At 45.6% G+C, this 11452-nt stretch overlaps 1 protein-coding gene across 1 annotated transcript; it reads right to left on the bottom strand.

The window, feature by feature from the left end:
- Positions 1 to 229: 229 nt before the first annotated feature.
- LOC129693352 (E3 ubiquitin-protein ligase TRIM39-like) lies at positions 230 to 11452 on the bottom strand. Its single transcript, XM_055630195.1, has 6 exons — positions 10940 to 11452; positions 10753 to 10848; positions 8409 to 8642; positions 7741 to 7763; positions 7524 to 7642; positions 230 to 955 (listed from the first exon to the last, which is right to left on the bottom strand). Exons 1-6 carry the CDS (start codon positions 11348 to 11350, stop codon positions 396 to 398), a joined length of 1443 nt encoding a protein of 480 aa, XP_055486170.1. The 5' UTR covers positions 11351 to 11452; the 3' UTR covers positions 230 to 395.

Consider the following 11452-nt stretch of genomic DNA (forward strand, 5'->3'; position numbering starts at 1 on the left):
TCGGTTTGAACCCATTCTTCCAAAGATCCGTTCTGAAGAAAATGAGTTTATTGTGTGGAGACCAAATGCTGCAAACACACATTATATTTTCAAAGTCGACGTTCTTTTGGAACCGGGTGAACCGCTGCTGAACCCGCGGGAAGGGCGATAGTTTCAATCTTTATATTTTCACAAAAGTAATTTCTGTTCGGTTCCCGGACACGTTAAAATGAACGGATCGACAGACAGCTCTGATTTCAGTTGCGGTTTATTTCACTCTTCCCACATTTACATTCCCCCTGGTTTTATTTCCGCGCTCACTAGGGTTTCGCGATGTGGAATTTGGGGATTAAATGGGAGCCGTTCGTTCAGCGCCAACCTGTTGTCCACCGGGTTTCTGCCCCACAGTCTTGCTCCTAACGCCGGTCCTGGGACCTGCGCTTTTTACACACCGGAGCGGAACCGGAGCAGATTCTCAGCCACTGGTTTTCATGGCAAGTCGCGAAGAAAGGATAAAGTTTCTCCGTGAATTTATTCCCAGAGAATGTGTGGAGATGGGACTTGGTGTCCGCGTCATAAAATAAAACGGTCCCGGACTCATAACTGAGATAAACTCCCACCCTCCCGGGGATGGAATGGGCAGGGAGAGGCGAGAGAGTGGAGGTGAATGATTTAAACTTGTTATCCAGCCACCCGATTCTCCAGACTCCAGTCTCCGGGGTCAGTGTGACCCCTCTCTTCCTCTCCACAGACTCTGCGGCGACTCCCAGACTCCAGCGCCGACTCCCCGCCACCTCCACCTCCCAGTAATGTCTCCCCGATGTGAATCCCTCCGATCCCAGCACACACGCCGAGCCTGTCAGCCTCTTCCTGGTGTCAGGGAGACTCCTCCGAATCTGGATACATCTCACCCTCTTCCGATCCTTAGACACCTCGAGCTCCGGATGCGCTGTTTCCACATCCAGGTTGACGGAGACTGGGGGGAGAAGCAGAGAATCAGAGAGTCCCCGGGGGTCGGGGGAGACCGGGGGAGAAGCCGCTCGGCCTTAGGCACAGGCGGGGAAGGGGAATCAAACCTTGCCCAGGGTTTAACCCACAACAACAACGAATGAACAACAGACATCTTTCCCGGATTTCCTCAACTGGACAGGAGAGGGGAAAAATTCCACAGATGAGGATGTACACAAAATGCTGGGGAAACTCAGCGGGTGCAGCAGCATCTATGGAGCGAAGGAAATAGGTAACGTTTCCAGCCAAAACCCTTCTTCAGACTGATAGGGGGTGGTGGGGAGAAGGAAGGAAAAAAAGAGGAGGAGGAGCCCGAAGGCTGAGGAAAGGGGAGGAGACAGCAAGGGGAGGAGACAGCAAAGGCTAACAAAATTGGGAGAATTCAATGTTCATGCCCCCAGGATGCAGGCTCCTCAAGCGGAATATGAGGTGCTGTTCCTCCAATTTCCGGTGTTGCTCGCTCTGGCCATGGAAGAGACCCAGGACAGAGAGGTCGGAGACGGAGTGGGAGGGGGAGTTGAAGTGCTGAGCCACCGGGAGGTCAGGTAGGTTCTTGCGGACCGAGCGGAGGTGTTCGGCGAAACGATCGCCCAGCCTCCGCTTGGTCTCACCGATGGAAGATGAGGATACGGATGTGAGTGGTAATTAGAGGTGGCTAAAGAGGATGTAGGGATGTGGGGCAGAGTTGCCGTGATCATACTTAAAGGGAGTGGACTGGACGGGCGAGGCAATCTCGTTCATTGGTATCATTTAAAAATAAATTGGATAGGCATATGGATGAGAAGGGAATGGAGGGTTATGGTACGAGTGCAGGCAGGTGGGACTAAGGGGAAAAAAATTTGTTCGGCATGGACTTGTAGGGCCGAGATGGCCTGTTTCCGTGCTGTACTTGTTATATGGTTATATGGTTAATCTGCTACGTTTACTTGCTCTCTTTAGTGGACAGTGGATTTGATGCGTCTGTACAACCAAGAACACCTTGATCTCATTGTGAAGCAATATATGAACTTCACTGAGGGACTTGACAATGTTTTGCATGTAAGGCTGGTCCAGAAAGCGAAGGCAGGTAGGATCCCAGACGAGTTGGTAAAATGGACCCACAATTGGCTTGGTGGTTGGAGGGAGAAGGATGATTTTTCTGCCTGGAGGGTCTGTGACTGGTGGTGTGCAGCAGAGATCGCTGCTGTAACCTCTGCTGTTCATTTTATGTTTCCATGGCTTGGATATGAATGTAGGAGGTGCGACTAGTATGTTTGTGGAGAACAGGTAATGTTGTGGATAGCAAAGTAGTCTGTCAAAGTATGCAGCAGGATGTTGCCTAGATCATCGAAACCTTATTGTCATGCAGGGATACCAAGACTGGAGGACACAGTTTTCCTCACACAAAGAGTTAATACCTGGAATATTTTACCAGCGGAGGTAGAAACATAGACAATAGGTGCAGGAGGAGGCCATTTGGCCCTTCGAGCCTGCACCGCCATTCAATATGATCATATAACCATATAACAATTACAGCACGGAAACAGGCCATCTCGGCCCTACAAGTCCATGTCGAACAAATTTTTTTTCCCTTAGTCCCACCTGCCTGCACTCGTACCATAACCCTCCATTCCTTTCTCATCCATATGCCTATTCAATTTATTTTTAAATGATACCAATGAACCTGCTTCCACCACTTCCACTGGGAGCTCATTCCACACCGCCACCACTCTCTGCGTAAAGAAGTTCCCCCTCATATTACCCCTAAACTTCTGTCCCTTAATTCTGAAGTCATGTCCTCTTGTTTGAATCTTCCCTATTCTCAAAGGGAAAAGCTTGTCCACATCAACTCTGTCTATCCCTCTCATCATTTTAAAGACCTCTATCAGGTCCCCCCTTAACCTTCTGCGCTCCAGAGAATAAAGACCTAACTTATTCAACCTATCTCTGTAACTTAGTTGTTGAAACCCAGGCAACATTCTAGTAAATCTCCTCTGTACTCTCTCTATTTTGTTGACATCCTTCCGATAATTGGGCGACCAAAATTGTACACCATACTCCAGATTTGGTCTCACCAATGCCTTGTACAATTTTAACATTGCATCCCAGCTTCTATACTCAATGCTCTGATTTATAAAGGCTAGCATACCAAAAGCTTTCTTTACCACCCTATCTATTTGAGATTCCACCTTCAAGGAACTATGCACGGTTATACCCAGATCCCTCTGTTCAACTGTATTCTTCAATTCCCTACCATTTACCATGTACGTCCTATTTTGATTTGTCCTGCCAAGGTGTAGCACCTCACATTTATCAGCATTAAACTCCATCTGCCATCTTTCAGCCCATTTTTCCAAATGGCCTAAATCACTCTGTAGACTTTGGAAATCCTCTTCATTATCCACAACACCCCCTATCTTGGTATCATCTGCATACTTACTAATCCAATTTACCACACCTTCATCCAGATCATTGATGTACATGACAAACAACAAAGGACCCAACACAGATCCCTGAGGCACCCCACTAGTCACCTGCCTCCAACCCGATTAACAGCCATCCACCATTACCCTCTGGCTTCTCCCATTCAGCCACTGTTGAATCCATCTTGCTATTCCTGCATTTATACCCAACAGTTGAACCTTCTTAACCAACCTTCCATGAGGAACCTTGTCAAAGGCCTTACTAAAGTCCATATAGACAACATCCACAGCTTTACCCTCGTCAATTTCCCTAGTAACCTCTTCAAAAAATTCAAGAAGATTAGTCAAACATGACCTTCCAGGCACAAATCCATGTTGACTGTTCCTAATCAGACCCTGTTTATCTAGATGCTTATATATATTATCTCTAAGTATCTTTTTCATGGCTGATCATCCAACTCAGTATCCCATCCCTTCCTTCTCTCCCCCGATCTCTTTACCAACAAGGACCACATCTAACTCCATCTTAAATATAGCCAATGAACTGACCTCAACTAACTTATGTGGCAGAGAATTCCATAGATTCACCGCTCTCTGTGTAAAAAATGATTTTCTCATCTTGGTCCTAAAAGACTTCCCTCTTATCCTTAAACTGTGACCCCTAGTTCTGGACTTCCCCAACATTGGGAACAATCTTCCTGCATCTAGCATGTCCAACCCCTTAAGAATTTTCTACTTTTCTATAAGATCCCCCCTCAATCTTCTAAATTCTAGTGAGTACAAGCCAAGTCTATCCAGTCTTTCTTCATATGAAAGTCCTGCCATCCCAGGAATCAGTCTGGTGAACCTTCTCTGTACTCCCTCTATGGCAAGAATGTCTTTCTTCAGATTAGGAGATCAAAACTGTACGCAATACTCCAGGTGTGTTCTCACCAAGACCCTGTACAACTGCAGTAGAACCTCCCTGCTCTTATACTCAAATCCTTTTGCTATGAACATGTAGAGGAACCAACGAGAGAGCTGGCTATTTTAGACTGGGTATTGAGTAATGAGGAAGGGTTAGTTAGTAGTCTTGTTGTGCGTGGCCCCTTGGGCAAGAGTGACCATAATATGGTTGAGTTCTTCATTGGGATGGAGAGTGACATTGTTAATTCAGAAACAATGGTTTTGAACTTAAAGAAAGGTAACTTTGAGGGTATGAGACGTGAATTGGCCAAGATTGACTGGCAATTAATTCTAAAAGGGTTGACGGTGGATATGCAATGGAAGGCATTTAAAGACTGCATGGATGAACTACAAAAATTGTTCATCCCAGTTTGGCAAAAGAATAAATCAGGGAAGGTAGTACATCCATGGATAACAAGGGAAATCAGGGATAGTATCAAAGCAAAGGATGATGCGTACAAACTAGCCAGAAAAAGCAGCATACCGGAGAGCTGGGAGAAATTCAGAGACCAGCAGAGGAGGACGAAGGGCTTAATTAGGAAAGGAAAAATGGATTATGAAAGAAAACTAGCAGGGAACATAAAAACTGACTGCAAATGTTTTTATAGATATGTGAAAAGAAAGGGATTAGTTAAAACAAATGTAGGTCCCTTGCAGTCAGAAACAGGTGAGTTGATCATGGGGAACCAGGATATGGCGGACCAATTGAATAACTACTTTGGTTCCGTCTTCACTAAGGAAGACATAAATAATCTGCCGGAAATAGCAGGGGACCGCGGGTCAAAGGAGTTGGAGGAATTGAGTGAAATCCAGGTTAGCCGGGAAGTGGTGTTGGGTAAATTGAATGGATTAAAGGCCGATAAATCCCCAGGGCCAGATAGGCTGCATCCCAGAGTACTTAAGGAAGTAGCTCCAGAAATAGTGGATGCATTAGTAATAATCTTTCAAAACTCTTTAGATTCTGGAGTAGTTCCAGAGGATTGGCGGGTAGCAAACGTAACCCCACTTTTTAAGAAGGGAGGGAGAGAGAAAACGGGGAATTACAGACCAGTTAGTCTAACATCGGTAGTGGGGAAACTGCTAGAGTCAGTTATTAAAGATGGGATAGCAGCACATTTGGAAAGTGGTGAAATCATTGGACAAAGTCAGCATGGATTTACGAAAGGTAAATCATGTCTGACGAATCTTATAGAATTTTTCGAGGATGTAACTAGTAGCGTGGATAGGGGAGAACCAGTGGATGTGGTGTATCTGGACTTCCAGAAGGCTTTCGACAAGGTCCCACATAAGAGATTAGTACACAAACTTAAAGCACATGGCATTGGGGGTTCAGTATTAATGTGGATAGAGAACTGGCTGGCAAACAGGAAGCAAAGAGTAGGAGTAAACGGGTCCTTTTCACAATGGCAGGCAGTGACTAGTGGGGTACCTCAAGGCTCAGTACTGGGACCCCCAGCTATTTACAATATATATTAATGATCTGGATGAGGGAATTGAAGGCAATATCTCCAAGTTTGCGGATGACACTAAGCTGGGGGGCAGTGTTAGGTGTGAGGAGGATGCTAGGAGACTGCAAGGTGGCTTGGATAGGCTGGGTGAGTGGGCAAATGTTTGGCAGATGCAGTCTAATGTGGATAAATGTGAGGTTATCCATTTTGGTGGCAAAAAACGGTAAAGCAGATTATTATCTAAATGGTGGCCGATTGGGAAAGGGGGAGATACAGCGAGACCTGGGTGTCATGGTACACCAGTCATTGAAGGTAGGCATGCAGGTGCAGCAGGCAGTAAAGAAAGCAAATGGTATATTGGCTTTCATAGCAAGAGGATTTGAGTATAGGAGCAGGGAGGTTCTACTGCAGTTGTACAGGGTCTTGGTGAGACCACACCTGGAGTATTGCGTGCAGTTTTGGTCTCCAAATCTGAGGAAGGACATTATTGCCATAGAGGGAGTGCAGAGAAGGTTCACCAGACTGATTCCTGGGATGTCAGGACTGTCTTATGAAGAAAGACTGGATAGACTTGGTTTATACTCTCTAGAATTTAGGAGATTGAGAGGGGATCTTATAGAAACTTACAAAATTCTTAAGGGGTTGGACAGGCTAGATGCAGGAAGATTGTTCCCGATGTTGGGGAAGTCCAGGACAAGGGGTCACAGCTTAAGGATAAGGGGGAAATCCTTTAGAACCGAGATGAGGAGAACTTTTTTCACACAGAGAGTGGTGAATCTCTGGAACTCTCTGCCACAGAGGGTAGTTGAGGCCAGTTCATTGGCTATATTTAAGAGGGAGTTAGATGTGGCCCTTGTGGCCAAGGGGATCAGAGGGTATGGAGAGAAGGCAGGTACGGGATACTGAGTTGGATGATCAGCCATGATCATATTGAATGGCGGTGCGGGCTCGAAGGGCCGAATGGCCTACTCCTGCACCTAATTTCTATGAATGCTAACATACCATTTGCTTTCTTCATTGCCAGCTGCACCTGCATGCCTACTGTCAATGACTGGTGTACCATGACACCCAGGTCTTGTTGCATCTCCCCTTTTCCTAATCGGCCACTGGCTAATCGGTGGTGAAATCATTTATAATCACGCCATTTTAGAGGCATTGCGATTTAGTAGACGAGGTGTAGAATAATACGGTTTTAATGTGCGCAAATGGGATTTGTGTGGCTGGGAAAAAGGTGGACATGGACGCGATGGGCCGAATGGCCTGACTGTAATGTACAACCATGACTCTCTGGTTCCAAGAGCACTGAATGACTGTTTATCCACAGCCACTGGTGCAGGGAATTACAAAGGTTACCCAGTCTCTGTGTGCAGTAATGTCTCCTTGTCGCTGTCCTAAATGGTCCAGCCCACATTCTGAGAGGGTTTCCGCTGGCTCCAGACCCCCTCAGACAGGGGAAACATCCTCCCTGCATCCAGCCCACTGAGCCCTGTAAGGACTTTGTGTTTCACTGAGATCTCCTCTAATACACCTGAAATCTCGAGTACACAGGCCTAGTCTACGCAATTTCACCCAGCACAGCAAACCTATTCTCCCAGGAACAAGGATCTGTTCAAGTGCAAACAAACTTCACTCTCTGTCTCTGTGATACTTCCCCAAAATCCATTAGTACCATTAATCTTCACATATAAGTATTGCATAAAGATGTCTCAAAAAAGAACAATGGAAAAGGTATTAGTTTTACCTCGTTTGATGATATTAGATGTTTCTCTCAATGCCATATTGTAGAAAAAGGTGTGATCATACTTTTCAATGGGCAACGCGCCAAATAGCACCAACATTGGTTTTGTTTCATCAGGAACCCTGCAAATATTTAACAGCTGGTTAGAAACTGAGCATTAGCTGTTTATTTGAGCTGTACTATTAAAACATACATTGTTTCAGTCAAAAGCATGTCCTACCTGCTCTTGCGACCAGCTTCCTCCTGAAATAAATAAAACACAAATCTCAATAGACTGAGATGGGTCGTCATGACGGCGGGTATTTCACTAGATTGCTACAAAAAACCCTCTGATAATTCCCATTTCCCAACTCCTTGCCGCTGTCACACAGACAGAACTTGGATATTGTCGTAGAGACATCGAACACGGGGGAGAAAGCATTAGGAATGTCGATGAAAATAACTGCGAGTATGCAACTTGCGAGTAAAACCGAGCAGGTGGTGGGATTTTATCTGGAGAAGATGTCCGAGATAATGGGATGAAACATTTGAAGGTCAGCGGCGGATTTAAATGGACGGGGGTTGGAAATATTATCGCTACTTGTGGAGAGAAGAAAAATAAAACCTGAAATGTATGATGGCCTTTAATAAATTCTACAAGAATAACAGTAAAAAGAATGTGGAACTCACAGGGTGGCCTGAAGACAATATTGCAGATAAATTTAAGTTGAAGTAGGATAAATACATGAGGTTTCCTGGAATTTGGGGCATTATTGTCGGATGTGGTGAGTAGATGGAACATTGACCCAGAACTGAATTCCTGGTAAATGCAGCATTTATTTCAGAAATTTAACCCACCATTTTGTGACTGTGCACTTTCACTTCGCCAACTGTAGTGTAACCCCTCACCTTCAGAAATATCACACCGTCCTTGTGGTCTATCTGTCCCTGTAATTTTGAGAGTTCCTCCTGAATGGAATTTAAATTCTCTTGAATCTCTTGAAGATTTTTCTCCATTGTTTTTACAATCTTCTCCTCTTCTTCCCGGACATCTCCGAGTAAGCGCTGCTCTTCCGCAGTGAGAATCTGGTGCAGTTCAGCAAACTGGGATGTGATCTGTGACTGAAGGTTGCGTGACTCTTCCTGTCAGATGAAAGATGAGAATCAATATATTATGTCACTCTTGAAACATAGAAACATAGAAAATAGGTGCAGGAGGAGGCCATTCGGCCCTACGAGCCAGCACCGCCATTCACTGTGATCATGGCTGATCGTCCCCTATCAATCTCCCCATATCTCTTGACTCCACTAGCCCCTAGAGCTCTATCTAACTCTCTCTTAAATCTATCCAGTGACTTAGCCTCCACTGCCCTCTGTGGCAGGGAATTCTATAAATTCACAACTCTCTGGGTGAAAAAGTTTTGTCTTAAATGACATCCCCTTTATTCGAAGACTGTGGCCCCTGGTTCTGGACTCGCCCAACATTGGGAACATTCTTTCCTGCATCTAGCTTGCCCAGTCCTTTTATAATTTTATATGTTTGAGTGCAGGAATATGCCATTTGGCCCAACATGTCTATGCTGGGCTCTGTACGTATCTACACTAATCCCATTTACATGTATTTAATCTGTAGATTTGGTAATTCAAGAGCTCGTCTTGATAAATCTAAAATATTTGGTGAAACGTACAATCACATCATTCCCATTTTCCCAGTACAATTCCCTGCACCCGATTCCATTTCATGTGTCCATTAACCCTCAGTGGACAGAACCAGGTCACTAGAACTAGCAGACAGCAGCACCACTTATAATGACAGACCTTTGACGGTAATACTGCAGACTAAAGAAAGTCCATCTGTCTCCTCAGATTCTGGTGAACTTCTACCGCTGCACCATCGAGAGCATCCTTACCAACTGTATGGTGCACAGTATGGTATTGCAACTGCTCTGTCTCCGACCGGAAAGCATTGCAGAGGGTGGTGAAAATTGTCCAACGCATCACCGGTTCCTCACCCCCCTCCATTGAGTCTGTCCAAAGCAAGCGATGTCTGCGAAGGGCGTTCAGCATCGTCAAGGACTGCTCCCACCCCAACCACAGACTGTTTACCCTCCTACCATCCGGGATGCGCTACAGGTCTCTCCGTTGCCGGACCAGCAGGTCGAGGAACAGCTTCTTCCCTGCGGTGGTTACATTAACCCCCCCCCCCCCCCCCCCCCCCCACTCCTCCCCCACCAGGAAAAAAAAATTGCACTACTATGACTGTATGCACGTAAATATATTTATTTATTGCTCATATTCTATGTCGCTCTTCTAGGGAGATGCTAACTGCATTTCATTGCCTCTGTACTGTACACCGCACAATGACAATAAAGTTCAAATCTGAATCTGAATCCAGGGGTGTTAGATACCGACCAACACGCCCCAAATGCACTAGTTCCACTTGTCCGCATTTGGCCAAGACAGTTCTAAAACTCTTCACTCCACGAATTTGTTTGACTATCTTTTAAATGTTGTTACGGTACCCGCTTCAACTCCCTCCTCTGGCAGCTCGTTCCATGTACCCACTACTTAAGTTGCCCTTTAATCTTTTCCCCCTCTCCTAAAACCTATACCCTCACATTCTCGACCCCCATACTAAGGGTAAAAGACTGACCATCCAACATATCATTCTGTTTCATGATATTATACACCTGCCACAGACCATTCTTCAGATTGCTGTGCTCCAGGGAGTAAAGTCCTTGCCTGATCAACCTCTCCCAAGAGTTCTGGCCCCCGATTACTGAGTTCTATGGTAGAACTTACAAAACTTACAAAATTCTTAAGGGGTTGGACAGGCTAGATGCAGGAAGATTTTTCCCGATGTTAGGGAAGTCCAGGACAAGGGGTCACAGCTTAAGGATCAGGGGGAAATCCTTTAAAACCAAGATGAGAAGAACTTTTTTCACACAGAGAGTTGTGAATCTCTGGAACTCTCTGCCACAGAGGGTAGTTGAGGCCAGTTCATTGGCTATATTTAAGAGGGAGTTAGATGTGGCCCTTGTGGCTAAGGGGATCAGAGGGTATGGAGAGAAGGCAGGTACGGGATACTGAGTTAGATGATCAGCCATGATCATATTGAATGGCGGTGCAGGCTCGAAGGGCAGAATGGCCTACTCCTGCACCTAATTTCTATGTTTCTATGTGCCAAATTATTGCACACATCACAGGGATGCAATCTACGCAAAAACATTACATCGATAGTACAAAACCTCACCTGAACTCCAGAAATGCTCTCTTTCTGTTCCTGCTCCGTTTTCTGGATCTCTGATTCCTTTTCTGTGAGAGATTCGAAAGAAGATTTCACCTGTTCCTGGGGTTGGGTTTCAGATCAGAGAATAAAAAATGTCAGACAAGGAAGAAAAGATTAGACAATGATGTGATCAAAAGTGATTTGGTTTTACCTTGTAGAATTCAATTGCTTCTTCTATCAGCATTAAGCTGTGAGACCTGTGCTGCTGCCCAGTTGCACAAATCAAAGAGATCAGTTTCTTGTCAGTTTTACAAAACTGCTTCAGTTCTTCCTGATGTTTCTCGCAGTGAAGTTTACTTTTCTTCGCTTTGAGATTCATGCTCAGTGTTCGAGCTTTCTCAGACAGTCTAACCAAGGCCCGATTCACCCTGAGGGTGCGGTTTGTAGATTCCTCTCTACATTCCGGGCAGGAGTTTCTCCCCTCCCTGTCCCAACTCTGTGTGATGCAGGGGCGGCAGAAGTTGTGTCCGCAGTCCAGCGCCACCGGAGCGGTGAAGAAATGCAGGCAGATGGGACAAACTACCTCCTCGGTCCAACTCCCGTCCGGGCGTTTCGCATCCATTTTATTGTATCCCGCACTTTCTTTGCTTTCTGGTTTAAAATGTTTTCAACCACGTGAGTTCCAGAACTCCTGCATTACCGCGAGTGTCCACTGCGCTCCCTG

Source organism: Leucoraja erinacea, unplaced genomic scaffold, assembly GCF_028641065.1.
Source record: "Leucoraja erinacea ecotype New England unplaced genomic scaffold, Leri_hhj_1 Leri_267S, whole genome shotgun sequence".
Lineage (NCBI taxonomy): Eukaryota > Metazoa > Chordata > Chondrichthyes > Rajiformes > Rajidae > Leucoraja > Leucoraja erinaceus.

Coding starts and splice junctions, on each gene's coding strand:
- LOC129693352 (XM_055630195.1), bottom strand. CDS start 11,350: ATGGATGCGAAACGCCCGGACGGGAGTTGGACCGAGGAGGTAGTTTGT. Junction 7,643..7,740: donor GAAGCTGGTCGCAAGAGCAG/GTAGGACATGCT, acceptor AAATATTTGCAG/GGTTCCTGATGAAACAAAAC. Junction 956..7,523: donor ATCTAATATCATCAAACGAG/GTAAAACTAATA, acceptor TTCTCCCCCCAG/TCTCCGTCAACCTGGATGTG.